General features: G+C 38.7%; 1 protein-coding gene across 1 annotated transcript; it reads right to left on the bottom strand.

The window, feature by feature from the left end:
• Positions 1 to 1727: 1727 nt before the first annotated feature.
• On the bottom strand, positions 1728 to 2834 carry LOC126774754 (uncharacterized). Its single transcript, XM_050496289.1, has 4 exons — positions 2635 to 2834; positions 2229 to 2509; positions 1828 to 2087; positions 1728 to 1784 (listed from the first exon to the last, which is right to left on the bottom strand). The coding sequence occupies exons 1-4, from the start codon at positions 2832 to 2834 to the stop codon at positions 1728 to 1730; spliced, it is 798 nt and encodes a 265-aa protein (XP_050352246.1).
• Positions 2835 to 18473: the final 15639 nt, after the last annotated feature.

The raw sequence follows: 18473 nt of genomic DNA, 5'->3' as shown, positions 1-18473 counted from the left end.
GATTCTCTTCAGTTAGAGTTGTGGTAAGTAAGCACAAAGCGTTGTATAAATTATAGCGTTGTATATATTATAATATTGAACAAAGAAACGTAAGCGCATCGGCTCAGTCGTCGGCCGCCTTCCGCCAACCAGTCGAATCCTAGATCTCGTACTGAACGCACGTCGCTTCTCGCTTGTAATTTGCTACACGATTTTGCACCTTAAGTCTTCGTAATAAGTCATACTTCCTTCTTGCATCTAAACTTATCTTCATCCTTCGTTCTTTTCATTCTACTCTGTGCTGTGCCTATCTTTGTGTTTATTATTTCTACAAGAAATAAATTAGTAGTGGAAGAAACTTTGTTTTAATCAAACCCCATCTACAACATCATTCACAACTCCGCTACAAGCAAAATCAAATTAATGAACAACTGGCACACAACATCTGGGTCGCTCAAGAAAATGGAAAAATTACAGTGAATTGTTATTTGTTTCACCTATATGTTTATTTAAAGCGTACTCCGTAGTAAAGAAATTGCCACGTATGTATATCGTATCCATCAACCCGTCAACACTTTATTTTGATTGCTGAATTTTATTTGCTTAATTTATGTTTATTTGTGCATGTGTCGGATAAAATTCTGTCACATGTTTATTCACCATACGCTTTGGAGCAATGTGGGGAAATTAGCTCCAAGCCTTCTCCTCAAAACAAAAGACAGTCCAACAGTGGATTATTAGAGGATATTTAGAGGCTGTTAATTTTTTTATTGTATTTTGACGACAATAGATACATTTTATATTCGCTATTATATTAATTTATAGTTATTACTAATGAGAGTGTTTAATTTCGATATTACACAATTATTATTTAAATAATATCTACGTTAAGCTTGCACAAGATAAAAACCGTATATTTTTAACAAATAAAATGCTTCTCTAAGTTATAAGTTTCATAGTCTTCCTCTGAAATGTTCAGATATTCAATTTGAACAAGTACAGGAAGTTTGCGCACCCGAGAGGGTTGCAGCAAATCTTACCTGAGTCGGTTCAAAAGTTTTGACCGCTGGGACTTTGTGAATCATATCTTAACTTGCAACTCATGACTTGACGTGAAAAATATCTTCAAGAATTTATTTTAAATATAATAATGTTCATTTTTACTATTTTTACTTGCACTGTAATAAAGTTAATTAAGGAGTGATCACAGATTGATTTTACTTATTACCCAAGTGATTATGATAATGATTTACTCACGATAATTATTTAAATTATAACATTGAGATCTATGAATTTAATGTACTAATTATTCTTATAAATCAGAAGAGGCGGCTTTTGACTACTTTCTATTTGAATATGAATGAATATGGTATATAATTAGTACCTAACAAAATAAAAAATGTAATTATATCATCATAATGTTTAAATGAACGCTCGACAAAAATGGCAGATGGGTGCCACGATGTGTAGCGCGAGAAGTGTTAAGTCGCTGATCCGAGGGATTGTTCGATGCGGGATGACCGTGATTGATTAAAACAGTTATGACACATCACTATTACAGATAAGACGGATTGTACATTCACAATAATAAAAAAGTTATGGATCTTGTTCACGAGATTACAGCCGTATGGATTATTTATTCAACGATAATTGATCCCCATGTCGTCTGCAACGGGCTAATAGCAAAATGTTTCGACGGTGTAAGAATTTGGATCCAAAGAATGGATATAGATGTAGAGCTTTTTTTTTCAGTCCACGGTCAAAGTTGTTCCAACTTCGGACATACGGGCACCCTCCCCAAAGTCCTGCCCCGTCGCGGTAATGAGGGTGTCGTCTGCGTAATACAACCTTTTTTAGCTGGCAGTAAGCGGCCAAAAGCTGTCCCTCCAGGTCCACATCGAGGCCGTTGCGTCTTCGACAGCGGACGTAGGCCAGCCGCGCCTGATTGCACGTCGCCCGAAGCTCGGCTATTTTGGGCGACCACCAATACACATGCCGGCGCTGGGCTCTGCGTCGGGTCCTCGGCATGGCCACATCGCAGACCTCTTTGAGGGCTCGGCTCATGCGGCCCGCCAGCTCTTCCACGCTAGTACCCTCCCTCCGTCCCGCTGAACCCCACCGTTACATAATGGCGGCCTCCTTGACTAGCTCGCGGTCTAACTGGCCAAGAGACCACCTTAGCAAAGTGGTCGACACCCTCTGGGGTTCCGCCAGCCTGTGAGAGGTAGAGATCTCGAATCGGATATAACGGTGGTCCGACAGAGTCTCCACCTCTTCCTCTACCCTCCATTCCGACACTCTGCGTGCTACGACAAGGGTGGCGAAGGAGACGTCCACCACGGACACCCCGTTATGGCGCACGCAGGTGTGAGCCTGCCCCTTGTTCAGTAGGGACAGGCCGGAGAGTAGCGCCCACACTTGGACAGCCCTTCCTCGCAGATTCATGGCGGGATTGCCCCAGGCGCGTGACTTCGCGTTTAAGTCGCTGAGAACCAGAATAGGATTCGGCGACTGCCTGGCCACCGCAGCTCTGAGGATCGAGATATGTCTCGAACTCTACCAAACTGCGTTTAGGGGAGAAGTACGTTCCCACAACTACGTACTCTCCCCACTACGTAGCCCGAGCCCCTCTCAATGAGTGAGAGAGAGGAGGACCTGTTCCGTTGCGAGTGTCGTGTGAGGACCGCCACGGTGCCGTCCAAGTCGCCTGCCCAATAAGGTAGGGGAGGGACGTAATAGGGCTCGCAGGTCACAGCCAGGTCGATCTCCCACTCCGCCATGGACTGCAGCAGTAGGTCTTGAGCCCCGGCGCAGTGGTTTAGGTTCGTCTGAAGGAAGCTGAGTTCTGCTCTCATGACGACATTGCATCTTCCTCCTCGGCCTGGTGCCGTCCGACATTGGGGGTGGTCTGTGTGCCTAAAACCACCTTATCCTTCGTGATGGGTGGGTTGCACTTGCTCGACCCCATCATGTGCCTGGAGGGCTTTCTAGCGTCCACGCACAATGTGCAGCGCAGCTTCACCGTGCAGCTCGCCGATTTGTGGCCATCGACGCCGCACCGGATGCAAAGCCCCGCATGTTCAGCCCTAGATGGGCAGAGTGCCTTGGTGTGGCCAAGACCCATGTACTTAAAGCAGCGCAAAGGATGCTGCTCCAAAACGTACACCCTGGCTGGACTCCATCCAACCAAAAGACGACCGCTGTCAGACAGTTCTTTCGCCACCACTATTGGACATATCACACGGGCCATACCCATGTATCCGGCGTGACATCTCTCCGCACCTAATTGCCTCAACTGGGCAACTAACCTCACGAGCGACAGTGGCGATTAACTTTTCCCTAGTAACGGAGTCATCTAGGCCCGTCACCTTTAAGTTCACCTTCATTGTGGGGCGGATAACGTTGGCCACCTCATCCAAGATCGTGCGGAGCTTCTCGGCAAGTTTTTTTTGTGTGGTCTGACTGCGCCCTAGGCAGCTCCACCCGCTCCGCCCTAGGCACTCTGGCACCCGTCGCAGAGCGACCGACTTTAAGTCCGCCACAGATACCGAGGTCCTGAAGCTTTACACTCTGCTCCGCTCGCTCCAGGACGTGGGCGTTCGTGACACCCTTTACTTGCGCCTCCGGCTGCAATGTTACGATCACTGCAGCCGTTCGAGGGGTAGCCAACTTCGGTTTCGGAGCTTGAGGTGCTATTGGCTCCATTCGCGCAGCTGTAGTGGGTACAACAGCAGTAGGGGAAGGTTTCTTTCCCTTCTTCCCCTTTTTTACTACGGTGGACCAGGACGACGCCTGGGCCTCCAGTGACTGAGACTTCGGCGCGTTCGAGGCGACAGAAGGACCAACTGTCGGTGTTGGTGGTACAGTTGGAGCCACCGGCTTCCGCACAGGCGCGGCAACCCGCTTGGGTGTGAGTGATGCAAAAGGCGGTGAAACCATTTGGGCCACCTGGGAGGGAATAGGTTTTTTTTTTTTTATATGCCCCGGGATGGCAAATGACTACTACTCCACCTGATGGTAAGTGGTAGTAGAGTCCAAACGCGACGACGGCCAGTACAGTTGGGAAGAATGTTCTGTACTAGCCGTCCCCGCCTTGCCGGCCCGCAAGATGCCTCTTCACGCCTCGTTTGAAGGAACCCGGGTTGTAAGAGGAGGGGAACACGTGAGCTGGTAAGGAATTCCATTCTTTGGTAGTGCGGCAAAGAAAGGAGTTGCCAAATTTCTTTGTGCGCGATGGAATTAATGTCACAGTTAGGCGGTGACATCGAGAACCAGCTCGCGTGGACTTAAGAAGGAAGGGGGAAGCAGAAATTAGAGAGAATGATTCCTCAGAGCACTCGCCGTGATACAGACGATAGAAAGCGCTCAGTGCTGCTATCTCGCGACAATTGTAAAGGTTCAAGGGTGTTTGTGACCTTTACGTCGCCAATAATGCGTACTGCACGTCGCTGCAACCGGTCCAAGGCCTCCATTAGGTACTTAGCGGAGCCATTCCAAAGGTGCGAGCAATATTCAACGCAAGACCGTACCTGTGTTTTGTATAACAGGCACAGTTGTTGTCAGACCGTTTGGCTGCATCAACTCCCGCCTCACGGGAGGGAGGCGCTCGTCGATGCCGTTCAACTGGGCGTTTATTGCGCCGACCGCAGACACTATGGATGCCTTTAACTCCTTAAGTGCCTGCGCATCCCGCGTGGTGTTGGCCACCGAATCGTTCGCAGCTGTCACAGTTGTTCGCATCTCCGTGAACTCACGGCGGTGGGCTTTTAGCTCCGACTTTTAGTACTCTATTTCCTTGCAAAGGCGTCCGTTATCCGGGCGAAGCCGGCGGGTCTCCTCCGCTTCCGTCCTGGAAGCCAGGGCATCAACAATACCCTGGAGAGAGGCCGTGGACTCCCTCAATGTTGACACAAACCCTCCTTTTAAGTTGGAGGATTTCTGCGCCATTTCTAAAATGAGGGCTGCGTTACGGCCAGCGTGCGCGCGAAGTTCCTCCACGCCCAGCTTCGTGGGATCTCCCGTGGCATCCGATGCAGACTCCACGGGGTCCAAAACAACTTTTGGAGTGCCCTTCCGGAAAGAGCGCTCGAACGCCTCTTCCCTGGCCTTTTCAGCCTTCGCCTAAAACTCGGCCTTAGCCTGAGCAAGGCTTCCGCGTCCTCTTGAAGCAAGCTTCCCCCGACGAGCACTGCTATATTTAGCCGCTGCTCTGAGTTCCGTCTCCGTATCGGAGTCAGAATTGAGCAGGGCGACTCCCACAAGTGGGCGTTCACGCCTAACATTATCCATCGTTGACACAACAACAACAACAATAAAAATTATGACAAACAACCACAACGACAACTACAAGCAAAAATAGGTCTATGAAAGACCTTTAACCAAACAACAAAACCAATCCTTAACGAAAAACAAAATCCATACACAAAGCCAATATAATATTTCACGACAGAAAACAACAAAAACCAATAAACAAGCGAGGGTATTCGAAGAAAACATACAAGAAACATTGATAACAATATTTAACTTGTACACGTCCGAACGGTTCGACGGTTCGAGCGCCAATCAAAGATGCACAGCTGCTCGAGACAGTCTGAAAACTAAACCAACGGTAGCCTTAGAATGCTATCTGCTATTAGTAAATGATATAAGCATGTTTCAAAAAATGATGTCAATCAAAGTTAAAAAATAATAATTCCTAAAATTATTTCGCTGTTACACAAAATAATGTAAATTCAATGAAAACTGATTTAAACATGTACAAAGGAAGTCATGCATATTTTAGTACACACGAGACGTTCAATCTTTAATTTAAACGGACGACAGAAATCTCACCTGACTGCGGATCCAAGCTAAGATTCTGGTTGATATTATTAAGGCAGCGCTAAATATTTCCATACATATTCAATTGTGATTCAAAGTTCACGGTCGTTCACCACGACGTCTATTCATTCAAAATCATAAGTTGTACCGTACCAAATATATAAATAGCTTACAACTAACCACGTTTTTTCTATAAAGTATAAAATAAAGTTGACATCGACCAATGCGGTCACGTGACTGTGATACGACGGCCTTTTTGTAGATCGAAAATATACTGACATTAGGTCCTTAAATATGAAATTAGCATTTTGTCGTCCTGATCAATTTGATCTGAAATATCTCCTCTTTGGTTAAGAATTCCTTCAAATTTATAAATTCATTTAGCTTGTACATTTGCGTTTTGAAAACAGTCATTCGTTTTTTCCTCATTTTTTTTTCCGTTGGCGTCGCTTATTACCGCACAATGGGAAACATGAAATATCGGTATATTTACGAATACGAGTTCTATCGTGGCACCAGTGCTGCAGAAACAGCTCGAAGGATTAATGATGTGTACGGCACTGGCGTCGCAAAAGAAAGCACGGTACGTTTTTAGTTTCAACGTTTTCGTTCTGGAAATTTCAACCTTCAGAACCAACCCTGTGGACGGCCGGAGACCAAAGTGGAAAATGAAGAATTAAAGCCTATTGTGGAAGCGGATCCATCAAAAAGCACTTCAGGGATAGCTGCAGGCTTCGGGGTAAATGATAAAACTGTATTAATCCACTTGAAGCAAATCGGGAAAGTAAAAAAACTTGAACGATGGGTACCTCATGAGTTGAGTGAATCGAACTTGCAAACACGCGTCGACTGCTGTGTTACTTTGCTCAATTACTTGTGATGTAAAGTGGATACTGTACGATAATCGCAAGAGCTTGTCGCAATGGCTGAACCCTGAAGACCCGCCTGGTGGTGGGCGAAATCCTGCCCTAAACGAAAATTGACTCATAGTATATATATATATGTATATATCAGAAAAAGTTCCTTGTGAGTGTTTGGTGGACTAGCGCCGGTGTCGTTCACTACAGCTTTATGAAATCTGGCCAAACGATTACGGCAGATATCTATTGTCAGCAACTGCAAACCGTGAAGGAAGAATTAGCTGCTAAGCAACTGAGATTGGTCAATCGCTCTAGGCCACTGCTGCTTCACGACAACGCAAGACCACACACTGCACAACAAACAACCACTAAGTTAGATGAGCTACAATTGGAATTTCTGCGACCTCCACCGTACTCCCTGGACCTTGCTCCAACAGATTCCCATTTTTTCCGGAATTTGGACAACTTCTTACAAGGAAAAAATTCAACTCCGATGCGGCAGTCCAAACCACCTTCAGAGTTTATTGATTCTCGCCCCCATGTTTTTTTTAGTAAAGGGATCAATGAACTACCTATGAGATGGCAAAGGTGCATAGATAACAACGGTGTATACTTTGATTAATTAAATATATTTTACAAAAAAATAAAATACTTTATATTCCTCCCGTACAAAACGCAAAATGTAAGGACCAATATTAATTCAATAATGGATTAATAAGAATGACATCGAGTTACGAGTATGAACAACATTCGCAAATTATGGCAGAGAGGAATATTTATCGTATCCCGCGGGCGTGAGAGTCGACTTAAGAAATGCTGTTAAGCGTATCTATAAATCGAGCAGCGCTGTAACCACCCATATGTTGGCAGTAAACCCGCCCACCAGAAAAATCGTTCAAATTAAAATTCAATGTTTGTTTTATTCTGAAATAATTATTACCATATAATAAAATATCAATATTTAATCAATCTTTATGTGTATATCCTACTATGCCTTCCACAGCATAATTTTAATATACAGAAAACCGAGTGTTTTAGTACATTCAATGAATCTTTAAGTTCCTTCACACTTTGTTGCAGATCCATTTTCTCAAAAGGTAAATGGAACAGTGGAGGTTGCAATACGGGTGGGTCTTGAGCTCGTGCAATAAATGATCAAAATGGCTTTACAATTTTGCCAGATTTTGTACAAAATTGGATTTTTTCAACATCTTTATGCATTGTGCAGTACAGTAACAGTAACAGCCTGTTAATGTCCCACTGCTGGGCTAAGACCTCCTCTTTCTTTTGGGGAGAAGGTTTCGAGCTTATTCCATCACGCTGCTCAAATGCGGGTTAGTAGAATACACATATGGCAGAATTTCAATGAAATCAGACACATGTAGGTTTCCTCACGATGTTTTTCTTATTATAAACACAAATTAAGCACATGAAAATTCAGTGGTGCTTGCTCGGATTTAAACCCACGATCATCGGTTAAGATTCTTTCTATTCAAACCTATCTATCTCGGTTTTTTTATACATTATACATAACATTATTTTATGTTTAACTAAATCTTGCTATGAGTATAATAAACAAAATAAATACCGTTATACTAATAGTATAGCGTACTATATCCAATACAACTTAGTTTTAAAACGTCATATACTTATGGAGCTGATTTTCACATTTAATGTAATCAATGAAAAGCTAAATACATTTATCTTGGCAATCTTTCTAAGCCAATTGACTCAAGAATATTCAAAAATAAATTCGTCAAGTAAATGCTACTGGATCTCGCTGTCTCGAGAAGGAAGAACATCCCCCTGAAATGGAAATCCAATGTAAGCAGTTGAACGTTGGCAATCTGCGGCGAAAGGAGGCGAGGCGAGACTCGTCGCTACACGTTTCTGATAAAAACATCAATCTTGGAACCCTTTTCCCTTCTTACGCTCTCTATAAACTTCATTCCGCTCGGAGAAGTCCTCCATACGAAATTTCAAAATTTACATTTGGGTCGACTTAATGATCAATTCCACAAATTCAACGAGTGTGAGACAATGTCCTTACACGCGTCCTTCGGATATCTGATTGTCGCACTTTGCGAATTGTACACTTTGTTTCATGTTAATACTAATAGAAGCTAATTTTAATTTAATCAAATATAACGAATTATAAAATAAGTGGGCTACTGATATATTATACATAACAAAAAATGACAGTGAAATTTATAGGTGAGATTAACAAACTTCAGGCGGAAAATATTAAAAAGTTAATTAAATTTACAAGTTTGAGGTAGTTATTTATAATACGAGTGTATCTATAAAGTAATTAACCATAAAACAATATTTATAACTAATTACATTATGTTGGATTGAAAGCCGATTTATTGAAAAAGTTTATAGACTATATAACATCCCCAAAACCTCGCGGAGTGTCTACTATAAAAATAAACATAACATAGAGAATTGTAGTCGTATTTAGTTGTTACTCGTAACACGGGACAAGTTAATCAGATAACGCAAACTTGAGCTCAGTCGGTCACCCGGAGAAGAAATACTGCTTACGTCACAGTCTGCTATCGCTGGCACCAGCCGCATGTGTTTGAGAACTTTCCTACTAATTTAACGTTCAATTGACCCATAAAACACAAGTTCGACTCATTTATAATAATAATCTTTATCGATAATAGCTTACAGTTTAGTACTGACATTAACATATTATAATTATTATACAATATAACTACTGTAGAAAAAGTGAAGCTGTGGAACAATTCATTATTACCGAATTGAGATTCTATCAGTAAATAGTCAAAGCATTTAAAACGTTTTCAACTGATTTTCAGAGATCCCCAAATGTCTCTGTAGCGCTGATGATGATATACTCCTGGCTGATTTCAGTCACAGTGGTCATTTCAAGGGGTATAATGTAAATGTGAGTGTGAACACAAGTCCTTCCCTTTCTAAATCCGGTACGGTATAACAACAATAACAAAAATAATAATAATTGTAATTTATGGTAATATTTATAAATTCTATTTATCATCCAGATAATGATATTTTATAAAAAAAACTTTTATATCCACACATTATAGGCGCCGGTCGAAACGAAATTGTTCGCACAATCAACGATAACGATGAAATTATCGTTTACATAATAAAATGTACCCGTTACCTGCTAACTGCCCCCACAATTCAGTGTTGTTTAGTACTACATATCCGATGGAAATAGTAAAATGGAGTTTTGTGGTTTCTATAAAAAAACTAATTGTTATTTGCGTTCACAATATATATATACATTTCTTACTCATAAATAATACTGAAGATGTCAATAAATATGCTTGAAATGGGTATATACATTTTTTTGTTACAATTATTAGTTCAAGGCAGTTACAAAAATGATTTAGTTTTTTGGTACTGTTAGATATAACGATATGTTTGCAGAATAAGATGTTTGTAACGTGAATGGTTCCTGAATCGTTTTTTGTCAAACATTACGTACAAAAAAAATATCGTCAAAACATAGTATGTAATATTATGTATAAAACAGTATGTGTACTAAACGACACTTTTATTTAGAGAAAAATAGCAATGCCTGTGTTTAAGAAACTATTTATTTTCATTGGCCTTTAATTAAGAGTAAAACTTGTTCCAAGAGAGGAAGTGTAAATAGCCCAAACGAGGATCTAACTTGCAATCTTATCGACCCTTAAAATAAAAGTAAGTATTGATTGATTTAAAAAATATTGAGATAATTCTAATCTTGATTATTACATATTATTGGTATATAGAACGATACACGTACGTTGGTGCAACGTGACCCCGTGGAGACAGCAACTCCAGACACGAATATGTAGACATGTGACACGTCTGTTGTAACGTAATGCGTTCTTTACAGTTTCAGCTTCGCTAGAATAACGTTTAAGAGATTCGTTGCTGTTTGTTTTTACGTTGATTTATTACCCATTGTCAGTAAATTTAAATAAGTAATAAAATATGTTGTAAGCAAGGGTTAAGGCGTAATAAAAATATTATTGTTTGCCTGCGTATTTATATAAACCAACATAAATAAAATAATACATTTTCGTTAATTATTTCAACTAACTGTAGTACATATAGTTCAGTTAACTACGTTATTAACGAGAAACGTTAAAAATATCCTTCAAAAGAGGTTATTTTACAACGCCATAAATAGCTTCGTGAGTAACATTGTAACAATATCAATTTCATTTTTTATTAAATTCTATTGTATTGTCAATTTGAAACTAGGCAGCTTTTGCGGAACTAATAAGTATACTTACTAGTAACTATTGTACAATCGTTGAGTTGGTACGGTCATGGCACCGAGGAGAGTCCACAGGGAATCGTCATAGGCTAACTGTAAAACTAAGCAGCATTTGGCTCGTGTGACTTCTATTGGCGAGTTTTTTAGTAACATATTATGTGCTTGTACAGTAATTATAATGTTTTGAAGAGAAAGGAAGAAGAAGCATAGTAGGATTTTCAAGTTATCTTCGAATATAATTTCGAAGGTGTGACTATAGCGTTGTAGATGATAACCGTTCGCCTCGAGGCGTGTGTTTCGTATTCTTCATGTTAGGAGACTTTTATGCTGTCGCGTCTCACGGAGCACATACATTATGTATGGTGAAGATCTCTAGTCTTCAATATCGTTTTATCCAAAGCGGTTTTAGTGTTTAAGGTGCTTTTAGCATTATGTAAAGTCGTCAAAAGGTGGTATGGTTTTGGTGAGACAAACATTAAATATTATTTCGTATTACTTTATTAAATACTTGCACAGTTAGACATACAAGTACAAATCCAGACAGTTTTACGGATATTGTGATACTTATAATACTACCACTATCTTATTATAATAGTCGTTACAAACTGTCAACAAGAAAAGTAGACAAATTGTTTTATTCATTTGGTAAACAACATATCTACGACATACGACAAGCTTGCAAATTATTAGAAAACCAAAAATAATGATCAACTCGCAAACGTGGTCAGTGAGAAATCTCTTTTATTGTACATACTAAATATCGTACATATTTAGTTCCTACATAATTTGTGATAATCTTACAATTTTTATTTTAAGGAATATCATTTCTGATAAAACTCGGAAGAGCGGATCGCATTCATCTGTGTTCTAGAGCGCTGCCAGTGGCAAATGTATTGGAAGATAGTTTGTTTAGTCAGCGCGGCGCTGTCGTGACAAACGGTAGAACATCCATATAAAACACCCTTGCCTTATACTGCTCTGGCGTTTGGGATGACCATTTGTAAGCGAGCTGCAACGCATTGACATGGCGGGTGAAGCGATAATCGAATCTATGGGCAAAAAGTTGTACGTGGCGTTTGTCGCAAACGAGATAAAGCATACTCGTCACATTACACGTATATATGGACGTAATTCAGGTGGCAATGCGTTTTGTGTACGTAATATGTTCATAATTATTAACCACATCAGATTCAGCACCACATCTTCAGCTAATTTTATAAAATTTTAAAATACTTTATGAATTCTGTTATATTTTATATTTCTAAATTAAAGAGCAAATGGCTTCAAATAATCGTAGAAATTTCGCAGACTTTTAAAATATGGCGGCATCAATCCGTTAGCTACATTCTGCGTCAGGAAATTCGCAAGAGCTTACGTTGCAAATTGATTAACATCCATCACAAGCGCTCGTCGAGCCGATTTTTCTCTGAAAACGTGCAAATGAGGGTACTTTACTGATTGATGGAAATTGAAATATGTTGTTTTTGTACACGTTTACTTAATTCATTACAGGATTAAAAAACAAGCCGTTATCTTCGTACATTTTATTAACAGCTTCTCCTACTACGGGTTTGTTTGTATTCGGAGGTTACCGATTTTCGGTTATCTACATGTTATGTCCTTCTTATATACATAAACTATTTGGAATTTTTAGAGCATTCATTGAATTGACAGTTGTGAATCTTATATATTAGTACTTTCCTTCTTAATTAGATAGTTAATAATACTTGAAGAACTAATTTAAGAACAACAAACCGTTTGTTTAAGTGCCTCATATTTTACAATGTGTATAAATTATACGACATACCTTAATAACTCAACTCAATAGCTAAACCGCAGATGTTGTAGATTTGATATATTATAACACATGAAACTGGTGGTAGGGCTTTGTGCAAGCTCGTCTGGGTAGGTACCACCCACTCATCAGATATTCTACCGCAAAACAGCAATACTTGATATTGTTGTGTTCCGGTTTGAAGGGTGAGTGAGCCAGTGTAATTACAGGCACAAGGGACATAAAATCTTAGTTCCCAAGGTTGGTGGCGCATTGGATATGTAAGCGATGGTTGACATTTCTTACAATGCCAATGTCTAAGAGCGTTGGTGACCACTTACCATCAGGTGGCCTATATGCTCGTCCGCCTTCCTATTCTATAAAAAAAAAAAAAAATGAAAGAGAAAACTGACGAACATGAATGCTGATGCGGAAAACGAATTGTAACTTTGTTCACGTCTTTTCATACTTAAGCTAATGACGGCGCACCATGAGCTGGTTGCCCGCGCTCTTGGTAACAGCTGCTTAATTTCACAGCTGTGTTGCCGTGAACTTACTAGCGGTATGACTGAACCAATATATAATGTAGCTTATAACATTATATATTACATTAAATCTAACATCGATATCATTATTATCGTGTAATTGGTATAATAAGTGTTTTAGCTAAAATGGTCTGGTGGGGGTCTGAACTTTTCAATGCTTTGTTTATGTTTATAATTCATGTCTTGCTGGGCTATACCAGAAACTTGGACATAACGAATGAAAATGAGGCTGAAACCGGTCCGTTTGTTTTAGATGAAAATATAAAATGTTTCAAACATAGCTTCACTCACATGTGTGTATTCTTCAGCGTTACTTTCAGCGTTACGAACGTACTGCCTCGTTGATCTAGTGGCTAGGTAGAAGGCCGCTGATCCAGCGGATCTGGGTTTCCCGAGGTCAGCCCAATAAGAAGTTATTGGGTTTTTCTTTCAAAAAATTCTCAGTAGCAGCTCGGGGCCTGGAAGTTGGAAGCCTTGAGCTAGGGAATAGAGAGTGCTCCTGTGTTTGCGCATACACATGTGCATTATAATATCTCCTGGGCAGTTGGCTAATCTCTTTTGAGATTAGCCACCGTGGCCAAAATCGGTCTGGAGAATTTATTATTATTTTTCTGTGATTGCAATAAACTTTGAATCATCACTCGATATTACGGTGGAGAATTAGCAAAAACATATTTAATATTAGCGAATAAGGAAGAGTATCACATTACATTTCCTACTTATAATTATTAGTTCTCGTCCAACTCCAAGATCACCAACTTAACTTCGTTTAGCTCAAAGAAATAAATGATTTCTTTATCTATTTTTTATATAGAATAGGAAGGCGGACGAGCATATGGGCCAGCTGATGGTAAGTGGTCACCAACGCCCATAGTTAATGGCATTGTAAGAAATGTTAACCGTCGCTTACATCACCAAGGCGCCACCAACCTTGGGAACTAAGATGTTATGTCCCTTATGCCTGTAATTACACTGGATCACTCACCCTTTAAACCGAAACACAACAATACCAAGTACTGATGTTTTGCGGTAGAACATCTAATGAGTGGGTGGTACTTACCAGACGAGCTAACACAAAGCTCTATCACCAGTGTTCTATCTATCAAAGGGAATACCGAATAAATACCATTTTAGAAGAAACTTATACATGTAAAACTTATTTTTCGAGCACATTTAATTACAAGCATGTTCTTAACACATAAAAAAACTATAATACGCCGGGACGTGGTAGACTACTAGCGTAAAGTGTTATTGTTAGCATTTTTGATGTGTAAACATCTGAGGGGCTAACTGAGACTTCAAGCATCAGACGAGTAAGCATAAGGTTTCGAGCATCAGCGTAAGATTTGTTTTTGTAAGTGCGTTAATGTGTGCGTGAGATCGGTACACTCAATTCGATGAGTACTTTATCACTTACAATATTTATTATTAAGTGGTTAATTTTATATTATCTAATCTTTTACAAAACTGAAATGAAATCATATTAAGTAGATCAATATTTTCTCACTTACGACTTACCAATGTAAAATGCAAATGACCAACTGGCTTCTCAATTTGGGCTATAATGAGACTGAATTATTACTAAAACGATTAATATAACATTGAGCTAACTTATTTTTCGTTCCTACCCCATCCCTTCCTTATAGTATTATATTTTGTTAAATTAAATTATATTTGATTGTTATGTTTGCAATGAACAAATAATAAATAAATGTGCTGTCGAATTGGAGGGCGTTAGCAGCTACGACACAGAATTATACTATTGTAGTTACTATCGTATATATTGTTTAAGATATGTATAATTTGTTCAAAATAAAAAATATATATATATATATATTCATTTATTTCTCTCAACACAAAAGAAAAAGTACAGTTAAGTTAATTAATCAACAATATAAAAGCTTTTAACAAAGTACTCCTAGTTTAACTGTTTTACAGATCACCGGGCTGCCACTCGCTCGGACCGGTCCAATGGTAATAATTACTAACGACTAAATTTAAATTTACGAATAATTTGAATTTTCATCATATCAAATCATTAAAAAAGAAATATAACTGAAAACTATCCGAAGTCAGTGCCTGCTTCTATTATTTTTTTGAAAGTTACTTAAATGTTTTTATGGAGCTAGTATTACCACATAGAAAATGAACATTCGATATAACTAAGGCTTCTCTGCTTAACAAAGTTTTAGTAATGATATTTTTGATGATATTTTTTAATTCGTTGTTGGATATCCAACGAGGAATAAGCATCACAAGCTTCTTTTCTTAAAAAGACAAACAAAAAAACTTATAACAATTTTCGTTATTTACGTAGTAATATAATATAACTTATTTATAGAATATCGATCTATACTGGTAATTTTATTTTTGAAAAAGAGAAAAAAAGTATTTGGTAAATCTACATACATCAGGTATTTGATTATAATATTGAAATCGAAATGGAATGAAAATTGCTAATGAAGAGGTTACACTCGCGGGACTCACGTAAACACCTCTCGTTGAAATGTGCCAACTAATTTGTAACCTCTAGCGACCGCAATTAGAGCACTGGAGGGAAACAGGGAAATAGTGGCGGAGTGTCTGCGGTTGATACCAATTTAATTGTCGAGAACAGCACACAGAACTACCTTCCGACTATTGTCAATACTGTACCATTGATCGTTGTGATTCCTACTGCCGACTTGTGATAGCAAAATTCGAGCTTCACTCGCTCTGAACGAGTTGAAACTGAAATTAATATTGAGACAGACCACTCCATTCCATAATTACTATTCCTGGAAGGATTATTCTAGAACTCACTGAATTTGTTGCGCTAACATTTTTATTATTATTATCATGTGAAACATTATTATTATTTTATATAATTAACTGTAAAATAAAATATATATACATAGTAACAAATATCTGTGTACATTTCAAAGCAATACATAAAAACAGTATAATATAATTGTATATTGTTTGTTACAGAGTATCAAAACTACTTTACTTGAACCGGTGCCACTCCAATACGCATTATTATGCACCGTTTATTTAATTAATTTGGAAATTATTTAATCAAGCCTACGATCTGCGATCAAGACGAGCATACTTTTTGGACTGACAATACAGATCAGGACGCCGCCAAGCATACGCTGGAGTTTGTAACCAAAACAGCTATCCTCAATGACTCATTACAGGTGTGTATAAATATATACATTCTGGTTTTATTCTAAGATCGTGCCAAGCGATCTGTAATCGTGTACGATATTTTACTAATGTCTCGAGTATTTTTGTCTTATGTGTTCTCTTAAACATGAGAAACATCATTTCTAACGGCATTGGAAAACGGGACTAGATCAGACTTCTTCTTTATTAAAATGTTTTAACCTTTTCCTGTACCAAGAGATCAGAACGCTGAGCTGTAATCTCTTGTTAGAGTTTAGGATTAATATCATCTGAAATTAATTCTCAGAACAACGTTATATTTATACGTAAGATCAATCTTTGATTCTTTAAAAACAAGATTTGTCTTAGCACTCGAAGTTGTCTTAAGATAAGCGCCAATACGGCGGCGGTGGCCCCTTGCTGCAGTTCAGTGGTTCGTACACATTTCAATTATATTCATTTGATCGTGAGTTCGAGTGTAGCGACGATATAAATAATATGGGTCCGTTGAACACAAAAAGACTTGATAGCTCTTTCGTAATAATATCGTATATAAATGCAACCAAGAATGTTGTAATCGTTCCATCCATCGAACTAAAACCATATTGGGTGTATTAACGTCATTAAATGTTTTTCGTTCTGTGATATAATAGTAATTAACAGTAAAAGATTTTAGAGTATTTTTTATTTAGATAAGCCAGAAAGTCACGTATTTATGGCAAATATTGAACAATCTTTAGACCGTCAATAGGACACACACAAATACATTATGTCCCTGGCGTCTAGTTGTTTTAGAGTAAATATCACAAAAGTTGAACAATACTCGATTCAGATTCCTACAAAGACATCATTTACAATGAATACAAACAACTTCTAAAATAACCTGTTCTCTTTTATCCTTTTTAAATAAATAGTATTTTATTCCATTCATAAAATATTCACCAAATACGACTGACTACTGAGGGGTAGGGTACCCCTACCTGTATAAATACGCAACGCAAACATTTTCTGACGTGAGACAGAAACTGTGTGAAGTTAACGGGATAGAAATACCATCAGTTTGCATTTTGAAATTGTCGGTCCACTCTCGGTACAGGGGCCACTGTCAATCCCAAGCCTTTGTGCAAACTTCCGATAGCCGAGATGAAACTTCACTGTTGTTTTCAATTGAAACTAATATTCCAAAGACTAAGAGGCTTCAGGTAATTACAGAATTTGTGAACAATCGTCGCCTTATTATTTTTTTCTGAAAAAAAAATATTTAAAAGAAATATTAAAATTAGATATATTCTTACGTTTCAGATAATTTGCTAAGCCACTTAACAAGAAGATAAAACATGTATGGTCCCAATAACCCGACATCCTCGCATCTAGTTAATATTAAATGGTTTTATATAACAGAAGTATTATCAAGCGTTTGTTTTGATATCAATAGCGCTATAACAACTTTGAAATTTGCCTTTGTATAGCGAAACTACTCAAACACTAAGATAACCGATAAGATGGCTTTAAAGCGATAGCGGTAGAATGCCAGAAATAATAAAATTGATATTTTTAAGGAGAAATAATGTAACCGCTTTGAGGTGAAGGTTGCTTTTACTTTTTTGACATTCGCTGACACGGCCTCGACATAATTTGCTTAGGGTTGCAAAAACTATGATTATGATGTTTATCACCAAACTTTAGTTAGAATTTTTAAAGGTTTTGTCTTATAATGCAAGATAGTCACAATATCAAAAGTATCATCACATTACATCACTAATGGAACTAACGCAATGGCACTAACGGAAACTGTGGAAAGGGCACCATGGTAAATAACTAAACAGAGCAACATAATTTCGCGCATATCCATTAACTCTCCTTGTCTTTGATCCATTCTATGATTTTAATTGATCTTAGTAGTGTGATCTGAATATCATGAAAATATTTAGTGGCAAGAATCAGTCTTTTATGAATGGTATTCCAATACGTTATGTAGGCGAAGGCCTTCGTTGAAAGTGAGAAATCACTAATAATAACATCAGCGTCAAAGGGTGCTTATCTCGGCGGCCCCTCGTCTGAAGTGAGCTCTTGTTGATAGTTCT

This window comes from Nymphalis io, chromosome 17, assembly GCF_905147045.1.
Source record: "Nymphalis io chromosome 17, ilAglIoxx1.1, whole genome shotgun sequence".
Taxonomy (NCBI): Eukaryota; Metazoa; Arthropoda; class Insecta; order Lepidoptera; family Nymphalidae; genus Nymphalis; species Nymphalis io.
This window is presented reverse-complemented; position numbering and strand designations above follow the sequence as displayed.

Bases quoted from the DNA above. Each gene is read 5' to 3' on its own strand.
- LOC126774754 (XM_050496289.1), bottom strand. From the start codon at position 2,834: ATGAGAGCAGAACTCAGCTTCCTTCAGACGAACCTAAACCACTGCGCC. The intron at 2,510-2,634 runs GTCCTCCTCTCT...CTCGATCCTCAG, and splicing joins CGACACTCGCAACGGAACAG to AGCTGCGGTGGCCAGGCAGT. The intron at 1,785-1,827 runs GTTGTATTACGC...GCGACGGGGCAG, and splicing joins CTTACTGCCAGCTAAAAAAG to GACTTTGGGGAGGGTGCCCG.